The 20043-nt window shown below is 45.2% G+C and overlaps 1 protein-coding gene across 2 annotated transcripts in view; it reads left to right on the top strand.

Annotated features, from left to right (window-relative positions):
• LOC135915030 (optineurin-like) overlaps window positions 1-20043 on the top strand; it is a 54390-nt gene that overhangs the window by 9781 nt on the left and 24566 nt on the right. For both annotated transcript variants that reach the window (XM_065448007.1, XM_065447998.1), the window contains exons 4-8: window positions 3066-3176; window positions 13793-13855; window positions 14476-14562; window positions 15029-15144; window positions 19667-19765. In XM_065448007.1, the coding sequence (XP_065304079.1) occupies window positions 3066-3176; window positions 13793-13855; window positions 14476-14562; window positions 15029-15144; window positions 19667-19765 (476 nt within the window). The remainder of the gene's footprint in view (window positions 1-3065; window positions 3177-13792; window positions 13856-14475; window positions 14563-15028; window positions 15145-19666; window positions 19766-20043) is intronic.

Here is a 20043-nt window from a genome sequence, read left to right as displayed (position 1 = left end):
TCATCATCTCAGATTTGCAGGAGGTGTGCCACCTCTTTACGAATGACCGCCTCCCATTAAAGATACGCAGCCTATCAGGAAAGGAACTGAAAAACACTTATAGGCTGGTCTGGAGCCCGGGACATGCAGGCCTAGAGGGTAACGAGAGGGCTGACACTCTAGCTCGAGAGCTCACAAACAGAGTGAAGCACCAGCCGCCTTCCCAATTACGTCCAACCCACACGACACAAGATGGCATTCGCAAGGAGCAGGACAGTGACCCTGCTCGGTTGACCCTGTGCGAGATTCTTGCTTATCAGTGAGGCGTGCAGCAAAACTATGGCACCCTACACAAATCTCTTGAAGGGGAAGATGCAATGGATCTCCGTAAAATTCAAATGGGGGTCAATCCAACTTCATTTCGATTGCACAAAAATTTTTCTACTCTGTATGGGCCTGATTGTCTATGGTGTTGCGACTTGCCACCGACCCTCTACCACATTTCATGGGGATGAAGTATAAGACCAACCAGATACACTAAATTCCTTACAGGATAGGTATAGAATAGAAAACTCTTTGGAGCAATGGGAGGTACTCCTTGCTAGCTCGGACCTGGAAGTGCAACTAGCCCTTCTGGGCCACGTCTACCTAGCAACAGAAGCCAGTGGAGCCCTGGACTTGGGGCTCCTCCTATCTAGCTCCTAAACCCTTTCGCTTTTACCTCAATAAAGGTTAGTCTTCTTTTTCTTCTTAAGAGCCCTAATTTCCTCTTGTCATCTGAGTAATTTGTCATAGCTCTGTATGGCTTTTGTCTTTCATTGTGTTAATGTCATAGATTTGCGCTTTTGTTGCAATTGTTGTGAATTCGACCATTCCTCAGTTGTCGTTGGCTTGAACTTTTGCCTTGCCTGTCATTGTGTTTCCTTGCGTAGCACTAGCACAGAGCTAGGGGTACTTTTTTTCTTTCTGTTTAGCAAGGACTTTGAGCTATTATGAGCGTTACCTTACAAAAACCCACACAAAAGACTTATGCAAATAATATATGAGGAACAGTTTTGTGAACACATTGTAAAGCAAGCACACATTTTCAAGCCTTATCAACTCAATGTGATGCACCCATTCATTAAAGCATTTTAGCATAGCACAATACATGATCTACCACAATTTGCACTGGTAAACTGCGATTGTGAACATACAACAGATGCAGTCCTGAGAGACGGAGGGAAATGGGATGGCAATGAAATGGGAGAACTGATGCATCACTTGTGGGCAAGCATTACAGCTTTTGCTTTTTCTTAAAGACGCTCGCAGGCATAACAGCCTCTGAGTTTTCAAACATGAGTTTTCAAAATGTAGTTTCAAACATAATGTAGTTTTCAAACATGAGTTTCAAACATAACATGAGTTTTCAAAATGTAGAAGCCAAGGAAGTGCACTTTATTTTCGTAGCCTGAGCACACTGCTGATAATTTCAGGACACTGCTAATATCGCAGGACCTAGTACATCCAACGACTGATTTTTCGGACCTGCCTGATAACTCTGGCACCTTCGTGGCACTGCCGCATACCCACTAGAGCCAATATATAAGGACGTCTGAAATTTGAATGTTGAATCCCTTTGTTGTCCGATTTTTCAGACTTTTTGCCATGACTACTACAGATCAGAAGCCACTATCGCCGCCATTTTGATTATATTGTAGCCTCAAACCAGCGCTCTCATACGCCAATCCACTGGCAGCTCTAGTAGCCTGTGTACTGTTAGGCCTAGCTGCTTAAGATGTTTGCTACCAAGCTTCCTGCATTTTGGTGCCTTGTTGTTTATTTAACCCTTTAAGTGCCGTGGACAATTCTTAAAGGGGCCCTGAACCACCCCTCTGGCTTGGTGAAAAAAAAACAGTCCATGGATAGTGTACGCTACTGTGCTCAGCTCAGTCAAGTTTCGCAGTCGTGCGCTGCACATGGAGCTTGCAAGCAGAGTGCATAGTCACCTTTCTCTGAAACGCTCTCTTTTTAACAGATGCCTACTCCTCATTTTTTTCTGGGTGCTTTATTTTGTAATATAACGGACTCTATATGGTCATCAATCAAGAAGTATGTTTGATCAGTGCGCTTCTTCCTACCATTACTGTGTATCTTTATTGACACAGTCTAATAAACAGAGTGACGTAAGGGAAAAACTACTTTCGAATTTCTATAATAAATTGCGTGCTTCTGGAAGAAGCTGACTATCGACTGCTCATGCTCGGCCGCGGCTGTCCAGGTAGGAATTAAACTGTGGCTAGCCTGCTTATCAGTGTTGTAGCCATTGGGTCCCGCTAATTTCGACTAGTCTTGAACATTCAACTAGCCTCAAACCCAGCGAGACTTAAGGTCAGACCACACGCACTGTGGCCAGCACGCGCTCACTTCTGGCCACTTCTGGTTAGGTGCTTTGGCAGACTTTGCTTTGGATTGAGCTGTTGATAGCGCTTCAGAATGCGCAAGTTCAATGTGGCTGCTATCCATTGGCCAAGCTAGTGCAAGACAAAGCTGGTCTGCACCGTGTAGCACAGCCAGACAGGAGCATATGAGCAACACTCCTCCAAATTCATCAGCTTTTTACTGCCAGTTATGTCTAAGAAACCTCACTGCAGCACCCAGCAATGGTTTTGGTAGCTTAGAAATGTTTAACATAAGCTGTAGCTCTTGATTTCATGTTGTGAGCTTAATAGAAAGCCTGAAAACTGGGCTTGTCCTTGTGTTGAATGTTTTGGGAAATAGGCACGAGCAGCTGAGAAAACTGTTGACAGCCCACAGGATGAACTTTGTTGTGGCGAAGTTCCTTGTTAGCTAGTTGGACATCTTTGACAGCTTTGTTTCGTTCCCTGTTTATTGGACGTGCTTCTTTAAAGCTAATAAGATGATAGTCTTTAGACAAGACGCACTTATGAAATTCTTTCATGTTCTTAAGGAGTCTCTACTGTATTTGTTCATAGCGCTGCAGCTTGCAGTGCATGCAAAGCCAAAATGGCAGACAAGCTGCTGCAGTGGCATTCGTTTCTGTTGCCAGCCTGCTTCGAAGTGAGCAATGTTCTTTTGATGTGCAGCATGAAGTGGAACATCAAGCTTGGCTGGAGGCGAACAAGGCCCTTTCACAGGGGGATAGCAAGGCCACAAAACAATGCAGTGTGGTTGAAGGAGCAAGCATTGCGTCAGGGGTGAGAAACTGTCGCTTGGCATTCCTAACTCTTATGCTTGCCTTATAAATTTTGTGGTTGTAACTTGTGTGTAGTGGTTGAGATCAATTTGTTGGAGTATGTATAGTTCACTGTCTTTTATTTGACCCTGATAAGACCAACGAAATTGGTGGGATTATCTAGTGGATTGGATTAAACAAGGAAAAAACAGCAGAACACATGGCTGATTCACTTGCCAGTGTTTGCCCTAACTTAAACCTGTCCCCTAATTGAAAGCACATCCACTTTTTTATGGGTTCGTTCTGTTGTTATTCTTGGTCGCCATCCGTGGTCACCATCTCCGATGGCTTGCACTTGTGATGCTGTCTTTGACAGTAGGCTGCTGCTAATGCGGTTTTGGTTTCGTCTTGGCTTGCACCACCCTAGCGATTTCCGGGTGAACTTCCTTGAAAATGGGAAGACTCGAGATAAAATAGGGTGAATTCTGTAATAATTCATTGTGAGCTACCGTTTTCACATTGAAATTTTCCTTGGGCAGGCCAAAGCTCTCAACGAAAGATGCCGTATGTTCAACGCATTCACTGTGCCTTAAGCATTGCCAAGACAGACGATGTCACTGTTGGCATTACCGCTGCAATCACTGTTGGGATTGGGCGTGTGTGTGATGATGACCAGTCAAGTTCGAATGATCCAATGAAGGCTTATTTCAGCATTGACATAGGAAAAGATTCGCCCCATAGAAATGTATAGGCACCAGCCCGTACCTTTGATCAAGTTCGGAATAACCGAAAAATTTCATTAACCAAACTCTACTGCATATGCTATATAAAAGCTTCAAAAAAAAAAAAACAGTTGCTTCTCTGTAGTGTTTACTTAAGTGACATACAGAGCATTTTCACCTGATCACATATTTTTTTGTGAGGAGTTCAGTGACTCATAATAAATTGGCTTGCGGAAACTCGGCCATGCAGCATGTTCTTCTGATATAAGCTTGCTTCAATTTGCAGTTGAGCATGAATATTTTTCAATTTTCTTAAAAGATAAGGAAAGAGATGACACTTCAGAACAGGACATAATTAGCCCTTTCAGTGTCGATTTTTTTCGTCATATGCGACAGCCCAGGGTCGATTTTTTTTATTGCATATTCCAATTCTTCTGAGGGACCTATTTCGAAAAAAAATTACCGTAATTTTTCTAGGGTGTCTCTAAAGTGAGAAAAAGGTAGTTTGCATTGGTATATATGTACTGTTTATTCATGAGTAATAACAATAAGAAAAGGGAATAAACTTATAAGAATAAGAAATTTGATGCATTGTTATACACATAGTAGTTCAAGGCTTAGAATATGTGTGCGCAAGCATATTTCGCAACTCTCAAATAAATGTTCCTGCTCTTGCACTAATATTTACGTCTTTAGCGTAATCGAACCGCTTAGGTGAGCGCATTCAAGAAAACTGTGTGGTTGTGTGTCCGTCAAAAATGCAAAATGTGTGACACACTTCCGCTAATCTTCATCTTATTGCCAACCAGAAGCAATTAGTTTTCGCACATTTCCGAAAAAGAAAAAAGAAAAGGAAACGCATGCACGGCAGCATCCTTCCTATGTGTACCCCTGTGAGCACTAAACGAGTGAGAAACAGCCGGTCGCCCTTTTAGTGATTAGTACTAGCAAGATAGCCATCAGTTTTGCGAGCACAAGAAGCCGAAACTGCCCGCGGAACAAAACCCAAACCGCCACCCGCCTTCGCGCACACCAACGCGCGAGTGGTAGTATACAGATGCGCCGGAGCAAACTAGCTCTAAAACAAACCACGCAACGAAAACCAAGAGAGGGGGGCACGAGAAAAAAATTTCCTGTATTCCCACATAGTGGCAGCACATGCCAGAAAAGAAGTTAGGAAATGGGCATGCTTTTTAAACGTACAGACGGCGCTGTAAATGCAAGGCATTGACCATTTTGGGCTGGTTCGCGGCACCGTATATTTACGTCATTGACCCTGAAAGGCTTAACATGTGCAAGTAGGTACTCATGTTTTTCAGCATCTGCATGTCCTGTTGTAAAGTGGTGTCCCCACACCTTTCCTTTTTTTTTTTTTTACTCATGTATGCACTAATTAGCCTCGATTAGCGCTCTTATCTTTTTATATCCTGTAGAATGTAATGCAAGAATTTAGGTGACCGACCATTGTTATTTGTTAAACAGTGTGCACTGACATCTGCACCTCTTTAGCGTAAAGCACGAGCAGAGAAGTACAATGTTCATACAAATAACATGAACTGTAGTGAGTGACAAGTCAAGAATTCAGGAGTGGAGCTTTCAAGAAAGTGCATTGCGCTTGCCTTCCCATCGTCTCTCAGCAGTTCACGAAGAAGTTTGTGCCATTGCCATGAAGGGGAAGTCCCCCATTCATTCCCCAACATAATGAGCATGTCATTCGTAAACCACATGCAGCAAAAACAGGCAAAATCGCTAGATACGGGGTGACAAAGCGGAAAGCTCACAGCACAAACAGATCATTTGAAAAGTTACTTTCAGAGAGAATTCCCTTACCTTCTGTACAGAGTATCACCTCGTGAAATTGCACAACCCCTCTCTGTGTTTGGATGCATGCCACTGCCAAGAAGATCCCTCATGAAAGGTTGAATGTACCTAATGGAACCGATCACAGAGAAGCCATGTGTGTTTATCAATAGCGCCCGATTTGCAAGAAGTCCTCCTATAGCATGATCAAGAATTCATACCTAACTCTCCTAAATTTAATGTAGTTCATCAATTTAAGCACATGCTTTGGGGCACGTTAGAGATCCCCTAGTGGTCAAAATGAATCCGGAGTTCCCCACTATGGCATGCCTCATAATCAAATCATGGTTTTGGCACTTAAAACCCCAGAATTCAATTCAACCACTGTAAGCTCATTCTATGATTTCACAAATGTTGCATATAAATTATACGAAAAATAAATTCTGCTCCTGAATATGTTTTAAAACTTTTGAGAGAGGTGGAGGCAAAAGATTGCAAGAAATGCATGCAAAAAAAAAGAAAGAAAGAAAAAAATTGTGACAGTACCTGCGCTGCCGTACTGTAGTGAAAGGCACCATATGAACTAGAGAGTATACTTGCTTCAAGCAAGGTTTTTCAGAAGTTTTTTCAGTAGGCAAAATGTGCAATGACCAGGTCACTGCAAAAGTATCTAATCTAAAAAAATCTGTTGCTTTTCTTTACATGCTATTTTACATTTGCTGCTGCTTGTGTACTGCTTCTAAAGGTAAACAATCGTCCATGCTGTTCGTATGTACCTCACAAAAGGTTGTGGAGATGGGTTTGCACAAGGTTCACCCTATGAGTGACGGCTAGGAAAGGGTACAATGCCAAGCGTGAAGATGAAAAGTTGTGGGAACGAAGGTCCCATGTACCCAACTATTGCGGGCCTGTGAGCATTTGCCGCGGCAATAAAGCACTCAGCGGAAGAGAGCTCGGGTGGAGAGGGCGCCCGGGGGCCACCACTTGAGAGGCCAATGAGAGCGCGTTCCAATGAGGGCGCGTTCCAGTAACACTTGCTCATGTGGCGATTCAACCCAGGGAGGGAGAAGCACGGTTTGCGTGGGAAATTAGCTCTGGTGCACCAGCCGTGTCTGCCATGTTGCTGTTACGGCAGCGGTTCCCGGTTATCGAGCAAAGTACAACGTGCGAGCTAGGGGACGAGGCGCGGGAAGGCACCTTGATCCCCACAGGGTGTGGGCTGAGGGCAAACTAGAGAAAATGCGTTGTATAACCCCCTTCCCGCACTTTTGTGTTTACAAGATATTTATGAATTTTGAAGTTTATAGGCTGACATGTATGGGAATTGCATGACTAGGAAGTGTTTGAGCAAGGTAAAGTTCGTGAAATAGATACAAAATGACCAAAAAGAAGAGGGAGCAAAACTAGGATGACATTATTTGCTGGCACATTTATGGATATTTCCTTCGAGGGGCACTTGTCATTGCAATCTTTGGCTTACCTTCCCTCAATATAATAGTTCCTAATCGCATACAGTTCTTACTCGTTTCTAATGTACACACTAAAATAAAAAACCATTTGCACCCAAGCCTAACACACGCCTGATATTATAACTCATGGAAAGTAAAATGCCTCCAGTTCTTGTGACCAGAAAAAGATGCAACCCGTGCAGTTCGCCGTTGCAGAATGGAAATTTATTTGCAGTCGCTCTTGAAAGGTTTCATCGCTGTACAGTTGAACCTTGCAATGACGAAATCAGCAGGGAAAGTGAAAAAATTGCCTTTTGCAAGAATTTTATTGTCATGAAATGAGGCAGCAAGAAATGCACTGGAAAACAGAAGTTTATTGTCAACATTCATTTAGTCTGGTGAGCCTTGCTCGAGGCTACCTTGAAGTGCATTGCTGACAGCGTAATGTGCGCCCCATCTGCCAGTTAGCAGTGGCGGCACTAGCGTGGAGTGGTATTCTCTATTGCTTTCGGTGATACGATTTCGCGTATCTCAGCACCGGATGCATTCGCGTCTATGAGCAGTGTTCCTGCTGTGCTAAGCACACTGCCTTGGCGCCAGGGATGCTGTTGCCTTGTGCGTGAAACATTGTAGCCAGTAGGCACTGACACATCTGGTGCTGACTCGCGTGAAACCTCGTGAAAGGATGATCAAAAATATGAGCCTCTTTTGGCAAATGTCTGTCTGACGACACCAAATGCTCATACCATGCCTGCTCGGTGGTACTGAAACCAACATGCTTGAATCAGGGGCAGTATTCTTGGATGATCCCTTCTGGTGAGACAATGCGGCCCCAGTTTGCAATGAAGGCTGGAGGTGTGGCAGCCCATGCGGCAGCCACCATCTCAAGCGCCATGAACAATTCCACATCTTTGTTTTTGCGGCACTTTGCTTTCTCTCAGCCGCACAAATCATCCTCTTCATCGTCAGCTGTAATTGCTTCCCTCTCAGCCGCACAAGTCATCCTCTTCATCATCAGCTGTAATTGCTTTCGATGACTTGCTGTTTTTGTAAACAGAAATAACAGCAGCTACACAAGTATGCTGTGGCAAATAGTATGCAATTAAAGTTGGCAGAAAGTGTATTTGGGTACTTCTTGGACTGTGAGCGATACACAGGCAGATTTTGATTTCAGGCAAATTTCGTTATGGTGAAATTACAGTTAGTTGATGTTCCGTTGTCGAGAGATACGAAATGCATTGAATACTATGTGCACTCGCCGGAGTACAAAAAATATGTACTTTTGGCTAGAATTTCCTTGTCACTGGTTTTTATTATTGGGGGTTCGACTGTACTATATGTATCACAATATTGAAGCGAAATAGGTTTGCGCGTGTTGACACCGGACCCTTAAGGCGAGAACGACGAAGTTCGTGGTTGCGCGCGGGCTCTCCGAGGACCAGCCATCGCAAAAGGCAGACGTTTTGTCCCAGTCTGTCGGTGCTAAACTGTTTTAGTTGCCATAGCTGGGTGACATTTCTGGTGGAGGTGCGGGGTACGGTCGATGTTAAGATCTCCGGAGCATACCCCAGACCTAAGCCCGGCGAGTAGTTCAACCGAGCTTATCCCTGTGCACGTACGTGCCAGCCGACGCCTCCAGGGACTCCAGCCACAGCACGGTCTGCTACCTGAACGAACTAAAATGACGACCCAACCACCTCCGACGCATTCGACGGCTATGAGGGTATTGCCGAGGCAAATATCCAGCTGCTGCTTGAAAAACACATCTGCATCGCCCGCGGCCTTGTTCGAATACAGCATACGTGCTCGCAAGTGTTGTTGACAAACTTCAGCCATGAGTATCAGCACGTCCCTCAAGGTACAGCCGTGGCATTCCTGAACGAAATTGCTGACTTCTCCGATATCGGCACGTTACAAGTGACTTCACTGGACGCAACAGCTCACGCCAGCCTGAATACCCGCGTCCACATTAATGCTGACTTAGCAGATGTCCAGAAGGATCAGCTGCTGGGCCTACTGACAGAATTCTCCGGCTGTTTTTCCACGGAATCCAAAGTCCAGCGCACTTCCGTTACGCAACACCGGATAGTTACAGAGGAGTCGGCGCGGCCTGTTCGTCAGCATCCGTATCGCGTGTCACCTATGGAGCGGGAGGCGATTAAGCGTCAAGTTCAAGAAATGCTAAATGATGACGTCATCCAGCCGTCGACAAGTCCGTGGGCATCGCCTGTCGTACTAGTAAAAAAGAAAGACAACACACTCCGCTTCTGCGTTGACTACAGACGGCTTAACCGAGTCACCAAACGCGACGTTTATCCCCTGCCACGGATCGATGACGCTTTGGACCGTCTGCGTCATGCTCAGTTCTTCACTTCGTTAGACCTAAAGTCAGGCTACTGGCAAATCGAAGTGGACGAGCGTGACCGTGAAAAAACCGCCTTCGTGACTCCCGATGGGCTGTACGAATTTAAAGTGCTGCCTTTCGGTCTCTGTTCCGCCCCTGCTACGTTCCAACGAATGATGGACACTGTACTCGTTGGACTAAAGTGGCAGACGTGTCTAGTGTACCTAGACGACGTTGTTGTGTTTTCCAGCACGTTCGATGAACATCTCGCCCGGCTACGAAGTGTTCTTACCGCAATACGCAAGGCCAACCTCACCATCAAGCCTGAAAAATGTTACTTTGGCTTCCAGGAACTCAAGTTTCTAGGCCACGTGGTCAGCGCCCAAGGAGTACGACCAGACCCAGAAAAACTCGCTGCCGTTGCCGAGTTTCCTCGTCCTAAAGACAAAAAGTCTGTTCAGCGGTTCCTGGGCCTCTGCGCTTACTACCGTCGTTTCGTTGAAGGCTTCTCAAGGATTGCTGAACCGCTCACGAGACTGACGCGACAAGATGTGCCCTTTGCGTGGACGGAAGAACAAGAGCAGGCCTTCACCGAATTGCGTAAACGCCTTCAATCCGCTCCAGTGCTGGCGCATTTTGATGCCACCGCGGCAACTGAAATACACACCGACGCCAGCAACGTAGGACTCGGGGCCATTCTGGTTCAATGGCAAGATGGCGCAGAACGTGTAATTGCGTACGCCAGTCGTAGTCTGACAAAAGCAGAAGCTAATTATTCAACGACCGAAAAAGAATGCTTAGCAGTCGTGTGGGCCATCAGTAAGTTCCGACCCTACTTATACGGCCGGCCATTTCGAGCGATCAGTGATCACCACTCGCTCTGCTGGCTTGCCAATCTACGAGACCCGTCAGGTCGCCTCGCTCGTTGGAGCCTCCGCCTCCAGGAATACGACATAACTGTTGTCTACAGATCCGGCCATAAGCATAGCGACGCTGACTGCTTGTCACGTTCTCCTATTCCCTTGACATCCTCCGACTTGGAGCTAGATTTGCCGTTTCTTGGTGTCGTCGACGTGGTGCGCATGGCTGACTATCAACGTGCAGACTCTGAGCTGCTTCCAGTCATCAGATATCTCGAGGGAGCTGACGTTGTTGTCCCACGCCCACTTTCACGAGGATTGACGTCGTACTGCCTGCGAAACGATGTCCTGTACAAGAAAAATTTCGAGAACAGCCAGGAAACGTTCCTTCTCGTCGTTCCGACGACACTGCGCTAGGAAGTTTTACAGGCGTGTCACGACGATCCCTGTGCCGGCCACTTAGGCTTCGCGAGGACATTAGCGCGCATACGGCAAAAATACTATTGGCCGCACCTATTTTCATCGGTTCAGCGCTATGTGCGAACATGCCGTGACTGTCAGAGGCGTAAAGTTCCACCCGTCAAGCCTGCCGGCCTCCTCCAGCCTTTGGATCCGCCTCCGGCGCCGTTCCAGCAAGTCGGAATGGACCTTCTTGGGCCGTTCCCCACGTCCTCCTTGCAAAATAAGTGGATAATCGTGGCAACTGACTATTTAACTCGCTATGCGGAGACAAAAGCTGTGCCGCGGGGAACTGCTGCTGAAGTCGCCAGCTTCTTCGTCCACAACATCGTGCTTCGCCACGGTGCACCCGCTGTACTCATTACTGACCGCGGTGCAGCGTTTACAGCGGAGTTATTGCAACAAGTCGTCACACTGACGCACACCGACCACCGAAAGACCACAGCCTATCATCCCCAAACTAACGGCTTAACAGAGCGCCTAAACAGAACATTAGCCGACATGCTCTCCATGTACATTGATGTGGAACACAAAACATGGGATGAAATTTTGCCATACGTCACGTTTGCTTACAATACCGCTGTGCAGGAGACCACCGAGTTTACACCATTCGAGCTTGTTTACGGACGTCGCGTTACAACCCCCTTAGACGCCATGCTGCCGGTAGACCAAGGAACCACAAGGAATGACAACACTGAAGATTTCGTCGAGAAAGCCGAGGAAGCTCGCCAGCTTGCTCGGAATCGCATCCGCACCCAGCAGAATGCCGACGCCTGCCGTTACAACCGGACCCGACGGAATGTCCAGTACTTACCAGGCGACCGCGTGTGGGTGTGGACGCCTATCCGGCACCGCGGGCTCTCAGAGAAATTGTTGCGCCGCTACTTCGGCCCCTACGAAGTCGTACGCCGCCTCAGTGATGTGAACTACGAGGTGGTGCCTCTAACCTCTGATCCTGGTTCGAACCGACGCCGTCCACGTGCTGAAGTCGTCCACGTAGTACGGATGAAGCCGTACTACGCACGCCAGGGCTAAGCAACCCTCACAAACCGCTTCAGCATTGTGTACATTCCTTTATGTGTTTTTTTTTGCCTTTTCATGTTGACGCTCTTGCCCATAGTGCGCGCCCGCTGCCCTTGAAGCGACCGGGCCGGTCGCTTTTGAGAGGGGAGCAATGAAGCGAAATAGGTTTGCGCGTGTTGACACCGGACCCTTAAGGCGAGAACGACGAAGTTCGTGGTTGCGCGCGGGCTCTCCGAGGACCAGCCATCGCAAAAGGCAGACGTTTTGTCCCAGTCTGTCGGTGCTAAACTGTTTTAGTTGCCATAGCTGGGTGACAATATGTCATCTGTCATGTGGTCCACTGCCTTTGATACTCCGCATTTCTTGTACAACTCAACAACAGTCTCTAATGGGATGGTGGCACATGCCTCTCCTAGCCACTTCACCAATTCGTCCGGCGATACGCACGTCTCCAGAACGACGGAATTGGGTGATGTGGCTATGTTAACACTAGCTTCGTATGTAAAATAATTTCCCTTTTGAGTGTGCTTTTATTGCTTTCATAATGAAAGCGGCACTTCGTTGTTGCCAATTTGCATGAAAACCTGTTCTGTTGCCATATTGTGATTGCAATGGCACTGGTTTTGACAGTAGGCTGTTGTTGGCTCCACAAAGGAATTTTACAAACGTATACCATTACAGTGCAAAGGCAATTTCCAGACCCATTTCCTTGGGTAACATATTTAAAGGGGCCCTGAAGCACATTTTTAAGTAATCATAGAGTCGCCTTACTATTATGTTATCTCACAAATCTCATGATGTTCCCAAACTTTTTCCAAACCTTTAACAATTTTTTTATCGCACAAATACCAAGCTTTCTTTCTCTTTTCGTCTCCACTATCGTACTGGAAGCTACACAATGGAGAAGCCACAAGGGCAAAGCCCCGGTCGAAATTTAGGTGTCGCGACAGTAAAAGGGTCCGTCGCGGCAATCTGTGTCGGTTGCAGTAGACTATGCTATGCAGTTTGCCTCTGCCATCTTCGAGGCAACGTGCAGCTGACACAGCTGCGCACACTGCGAAGATGAAATTATTTTTCTGTCTTATTGGGGTAGCATACAAATACATTTTTCGTCTATTTAACTCAAAATTGGCAAGTATGTATTACAGAGAATGCTCTCGCAATCACGAAATCAGCCAATAACATGGTTTGGCCTGCTGCTTTCGATGTGACGGCATTGCGGAAGCGAGGACAAGTGATTTTTCATTGTGTTTGACACGATATTGCAAATTCCCTGCTGCATGCAGTGCAGTAGCGGTAATATTTGGCTCACATGTTCACAGCAGCCTCTACGACAGATCGGCAACGTTTTTTTACTATGTTCAAAAAGTGTTTCAGGGCTTCTTTAATAGGTACTGATGGGCTAGTTGGCCATCCATGATTTTGGTAAACTAGCACACTTGTTTCGTGCACCTGTTTATGTCCCAATCATTCATGTCTGTCTTTTTTCTTTAAGTGGGCTGCTTCTCCAAAATTCTTAGGGGAGAAGTGTGTATTTGAATCGGAGAAATGTTATTTGTAGTGGATGGGGGAAAGAGCAAGCTGGGTATATCGGGCTTTCCGTTACGTTAAGTAATTTAAACATATGCTGGCTCCTAACCTTTCCCTGTATGTCGTGCTCATATAATTTGGTTATGGGACTTGGACAAAAGTACAATTAGGTGCTAATCACTGCAGCCTGTCCTGTGACCTTCAGTGAAGCCCCTGCCCTTTTTCTTTTTTAGGACAACTTAGACGCCTAGTGCACTGTGTTTCCTGTATATTCTGTTGGGCTGTGCAAGCCCACTTGTCCTTTTAGACTTATTTTCTCTTCTTCTTCGTTGAACCCTTGGGCTATTGTCACATGTGTCCTGTTGTGTACAGTACAGGTTGCACTTTTTTTTAGTAACGATTGTTTTTATCTTGCCTCTACATAGTGGTTTGCTTGGTTTCTATCTTCTCAGGATCCGACAAGCTTTTGTGAACTAGTCCCTGGGCTCTTGCCAAGCAAGAACAAAACTGAACTGGTGGGCTGCTTTCCATCTGTTGCATGTCAATTTATGATCATAAAATCCTTACAGTATAGAGCTGTATTTTCAGTTATAGACTCAACAGTACTGTCTCTTTTCCTTAGAATAGTGCTTAGCAGTGAAGCCATAATGTAGTGAAATTTTGCTTCAATTTATCAGTAGGTATAAGTTAAGTCAGGACCTGCTGACCATGCTATCAGCACTGTTTCAGCATTGCGTATGCTTGGCAATAACTGTATATCATTGCACTAGAGACATTTAAGTACTGTATTTACTCTAGTAAAGCCCTTTTTCCACTCTAGAGTGCAAAAATTCTTCAGTAGGTGCCACTTGTATGAGGGTGTAGCCATAATTCTGACTCAGGTAAATGCACCCTGTAAAAAATTTTGAATAGATAGTGTGTTGTGTCTTGCAACTGTAAAAAAAAATCGTAGGTTCAAGCGGGCAATCTGCAGAGGTCATAACGAGTGACTCATCGCTACAAGTGTTTACACTGGCAAGCGTGACTTCAAATAAGCGCAAAAAGTGTCAAGGGCATGCAGCACTTTGCTTAGTCCTGGAAGTAGACGGTAGACAGTCTCTTTAAAGTATCTCATTTATTGCCATCTTCATTTCAGAGTCTGTCAAAGACAGTTGTGAAGCTTCATGATGAACAGAGCAAGACAGCAGAGCTCACTGAGAAAATAGAAGAATTGAGTGATCGGGTGAGAGTGCCTTTCTTCTTGAAACATTGTTTTAAGAATATTGGTAGGAGATTCTATTTCATAAAAAAACTCATTCTCAAAACTCATTCTTTCAGATGTTGATGTAGTTCATAGGTACCTGGCACCAAAGTTGTTGCCTACTGTACAACTTACAACTCTCGCATAGTGAATTTGAAATGTAAATTGTGTGACTCTTCTGCTTTCTCATTTGGAAATATGTAAATGCAATCTGGTACTATTCCACATTGGCTGGATACTCTTAATTATTACTCATAAAACGTTATCATCAGATTTTGAGAAATGTTGCTGCATCATGTGCACCTTAGTGCAAGATGAGAAATATCAATCTCTGGTCTTCGAACAACTGCATATTCTTAGTGGTTTTTGACAGGTGACTAAGTTAGGTAATGGTTAGCAGTTGTTGCATTTGGAGTGTTTCTTAAATTTTAACCATGTCCTGTTGCAGCTCGAGGCTAGGGCACAGCAGCTAGAAGACTCGGAAAAGCTCGTCTTCAAACTAAGACAGCAAGTTAGTGAGGCCGAGAGCAGGAACTCGGCTATTACTTCACAGGCGACTAGCAAGTAAGTCACTGAAATGGCACCGGTGCTTTTGGGATCTGTATCAACGAACACTAAAAATGAATGTTAAGTCATGCTAAAGCAATAAGTTACCACTGTGAGGTGTCCAGACAACTTCTGTTAACTAAAAGAGATTTTGTATGTAAGAAGAAGGCTGTAAACATAGGACAGCATTGGTGCTAGCACTATAAAAAAGTAGTGCTGGCTTCTACAGCACTACATGTCTTGCTTTTAATCAGTGAAGTTTAGTCATCCGCTGCAAGTTGAGAAGTTTCACATTAAACACCACGCTTCAGTGTGAGATGCAGTTCAGCTGACTTAGGTTGATTTTCCTGCAAGAGAATTCATTCACACTAGCTCGTCACATGAATCTTTTGGGGCTGCTTGCTTGGTCATGACACTACCTCTGTTCTGGCCTCTGGCTCAAAAGCAGGCAGTAGTCCCTGGCTGAATGTGGTCTCTTGGACTGATGGTATGACCTCAAAGGTTGATGGGGCCGCCTATATGAGGATTCGCATTTATTGAGGGGACTTCTTAAATCTCGGAGGAAGTGTGTGATGCCTTCGATCACTATTTCCTGTGCTACTTAAATCCTCAAGTCCTCTCTTGGAATAAAAAGGCATTGCAAGGTTTGTAGGCGGATATTCTAACAATCTAGCAGCAGTTCAGCATTAGCCTTTTGCATCCTTTTAAATATGTTGATTTTACTGGACCCATTAACTCTGTAAATGAGTCATACAATTTCCCTGCATCAAGGGAAGGGTCCTTTTTGCTGCATCTGTTATTGGGCATGATGTTTAATGAAACCTTGCATCAGGATGTTAAGAAAGCAGTGTCTGTGGAATGTTGGCTCATTTTCTTCCTTGGCAGTGGCAGAATATTGCGAAAGGCCTCGCTTCCAAATTAAATACTGGCACGGCTGGGACAACTCTCTGCACAAGTCATACAGTCGGGGAAGTGCGGCCACCCATTTCCATTGCGTTAAGCTAGGCCCTTTTTTGGTGAAGTCAACATTTTAGTGCACAGTGAACCCCTGGCATGTGGATGGATTGTAGCTTAGAATTTAAAGATTTTTGCAGGCTTTCTTATTTTCATCAGAAAAAGGGACCACATAAGACCAGCGTTGTTTTGAATGCTACTATTGGTGGTTTCTCGACATTCTCCACAGCTTTTACCATTCATGCTCTTTGAGGATTGAGGTGCACCCCGGCGCCTTCATTTGGGCTTTCGCCTGTTCTGTCGTCCCTACACCTCACCCTTTCAGCTTTCCTCCCGCAGCAACATGCTAGCGGTGCCCTTTTCTGCATTTTTGCCCTCAGCTTCCCGCACTTCCCCGGGACTGGGTGTTGAACACAGTACCAGACTGTGCTCAGTGACAGTGGGTGGTGCCACTGAGAACAAATAAACCTGTTTCCCTTAACTTCGGGTCTTACTGTGTTTTGTTGCATGGGCAGTGCTTCATGCCCCTTTTGTAGGCACACTAGATGGCACTAAGTGGTGGCTGATGTGGCCCTGAGGCTCGCTAAGCCCGAACCTGTGGGGGTCAGTGCTCCTATTAGATACCAGACTTCCCACATGTGTTATTGATTAAAAAGGTAATTGAATGTTACTTCATTAAACTTAAATAAATGCTTGTGCAAAACGAGAAAAATACCCTTGTCTAGCATGAACAGGGTTAATCAACATGCATTGTTAGCTTTTCTCGTAAAGTCATTTGTTGTTTACCGTATCTACTCAAATCTGGGCCGGCCCCGATTCTAAGATGACCCCCAAATGTCTGAAGCCAGAAAATTAAAAAAAAACAAACTTGCCTCGAATGTAGGCCGAACAAGAAAGTGAGGACAGCGTTCACAAAATGAAAGCAGCATTTATTTAATATGAACATGCTGAGCTCACTCTACGTCATCATTGCCGCTAGCCTCGTACACATCGAAACGCGGCGCGATCTTGGTTAAAAGCTTCTCCCAGTTATTGCATGCTTATCTCCCTTATCTCTGACATCTCCTCGTTGCAGCACAGGCAAATAGCTTCTACCGTTGCCCCTTCCAATGACGGTTGTTTTTCTCATCGATGCTGAAGTCCCACCTGTCTCGAATGTTTGACAATGCCTCTGTAGCTAGCACAACTCTTTGTTTGAAAGCAGCGCTATAGTGGTTACAATAACACCACGCTGCACAGCGATATGACACAGGTCAAAATGGCAACGTCGCTTGTGTACTTCACTACTGGCGCGGCTAGTAGCGGCTGTGATACTGACTTTTCTAGATGGTGCTAGCTATGCAGCATATTTATCATTTTCAATTACAAAATGGCGCATTTTTTTTAATATTCTCGAATTTAAGTTGACCCTAGAGTTTGGTATATGATTATTCGAAAAAAAAAAAGCTATTGGCCTACATTCAAATAATTACAGTAATAAATCTTGGTGACATTCATCATACTTACTCGTGTAATGCCTGCAGTGTTTCTCTCTTGATAATTTTTACAGGGTGTGAGCCTTACACGAAGCAAGCTTATGACTGCTTGTTGAAGCCTCCAACTGAACATACCGCAGCCCCTAGCAGCTGACTATGAACACATTTTTTTATTAACCCTCGTCACTTCCACTGCCCTCGTTGTTTGACGAGCTCAGCTCACTCATGATCTTTCACAGCTGGTCATCCTCAGTACCATTCATTACTGTTTGATATTCGTGTCACTTTAAAGCACTTGACAGTAGTCTCAAACAAAAAGCACGCCACACATTGAAAATTCATGCGCACGCTTCTTGCAGTGATGCCCTCTTAATGCATCTGAATGCATGATGCAGCTTCTAAGACAGCACATTGCACTTAACTTTTTGTCCCAAAGTGTATTCAAAAGTGTAAAAAGAAAAGAAATCCTTCAATTAACAGGGAAATGATTTACATGGAAAGAAAAGTTCAAAGAAAATGGCAAGCATGTTTCAGAAGTCCATGTTTCAAAAATCTATGTACCTTTCACAAATTGAGGCACAAACTAATATGCCTTATTATGGAATAGAGGCACAAAGACGTAATGTGTCATAAAAAAATTTTCTTCTTGAAGCACCAAGTTCTGGCACTGTGTAAATCCACCTACCAAGCCCATTATTAGCAAGGATATGTCTTCTTTATTGGACGTGGGTGAGCGCATCCTGTGCTTGCCCACGTGTCTATCTTTCCCAGTCTTGGCAGTGGTGACCCTATGTGTGCACAGAGTTGTGGGCATTGTACAAAAGGTCTATTCACACTAGTGCTTTCAAGTGGGGTCAGCTTTTTTAAAGCAAAGCTTTCTTTGCCTCTTCCTTCCATTTGCCCACTGCTGCTGCTGCTGCTGTGGGCTGCATAGGGGTGGGGGGGACAGGAGAAACTCCTTTTCACCCCACCACATCCAATGTGCACAAGGCCCTGCCACATTAGCTGCTTGACAGCTGTAATTATCCGTGACTCCCCTCAGAAGCATTGCAGAAGCTGCAGCGCTTCCCTTTCTACTAACGTGCGCGTGAGCTCGGAGGGGATGCAGACAGAACTGTAGAGAAGAGACGGAGAGGGAGAAGAGGCAGTTCCGATATAAGAGAAGGGGGAGGTGATATGAGAAGGCAAGGAAGCCCCACTACTATAGGACAGTGGTTGCGGGGTTTCAAGATACGGTACAGTACGTTGCTGCTATTTCTGAAAAATTAATGTGATGCAAATATGTCAAGCAGGCAACTTGCGTAGGGCGTGCAGAAGCAGAGCCGAATTAATTAATGCCCACCGCAGGGTCCAGGAGACGCTACGGAGGCGGTCGACCGTCAAATCAACACTTCTGCGGCCGCCACATTAGTTTTGCGGCTGTGGTATTGCTAGAGGTCGTGGATTTGATTCCACTCACGGCAGCTGCATTTCGATGGGGGCGAAACAGAAAACGCATGTGCACTTAGATTTTGGGACACGTTAAAGAATATCACGGCGTCTGAAAATTAATCCGGAGTCTGCCACAACGGCTTGCCTCATAATTTGAGTGCAGTTTTGCAATGTACAGCCCCATGATCCAATTCAAGTTTAATACTTCTGCCACAATGCGATGTGCCATGTGAGCAAATGACAACACCCAACCCTCTCAGAAGTTATAAAATATGGCGCACGACGACACCTCAAGCAAACACCTCTCCCTGTGTGTTCTGTATACTATGCAGACAAACAGCAGTGGTGCACGCAAGGTAACATTTAACATCAACTCACCACTCTCGTGTTAGCCTAAACGTTGAAATTAAGCTTTAGCCGTCAACGTCACCGCTAATTGTCGTCTATCAAAGCATCCAGCACGGAAAGCTTCGCTTACATCGATTCCCACAGTGCGTGGGATCCGCATAAATTTTTGTTTGTGACTTAGATTCAACTGCGTTTATGTGCTATCCATTATGTCCAATTTCTTTTTTTCTTTGTGCGTTTGTGAGAGTTATATGAGAAACTTGGCTGAATCATTCGCTAATAGACATTTGTGTTTAACTCTGGCCCATGTCACTCTTTATACCAATTTGCAGGCAGGCAGAGCTTGAGACAGCACTTCTTGAAAAAGAAGCCCTGGTCAGGGCTCTGCAAGGACAATGTGAGGCGAAAGTCGTCGAGATTGAAGAGCTGAGGTGAGCAGTCCCTGCGGACATAACCTCCTGCATGCAGTTTTTACTATACAGATGAATGGTTCACTCATACACGTAAGGGAGTTGTGGTCATAGTGTGGTCTATATAATTTTTGAAATGCATTATATTCTGATAGGCCCTCATAGCTTGTGTCATTATGTTGTGAAATGTTGAGAGCTAATGTTTTTATTTGTGTGTGTCCCTTTGCACATCTGCTAACTGGGGACAGCTTTCCATGGCAGTCAGAACTCTCAAAAAGGAAGGACGCTAGTTGTTTCAC

This window comes from Dermacentor albipictus, chromosome 1 (genome assembly GCF_038994185.2).
Source record: "Dermacentor albipictus isolate Rhodes 1998 colony chromosome 1, USDA_Dalb.pri_finalv2, whole genome shotgun sequence".
NCBI lineage: Eukaryota > Metazoa > Arthropoda > Arachnida > Ixodida > Ixodidae > Dermacentor > Dermacentor albipictus.
The sequence above is the reverse complement of the archived record's forward strand: the minus strand, read 5'-3'. Positions and strand labels throughout refer to the sequence as shown.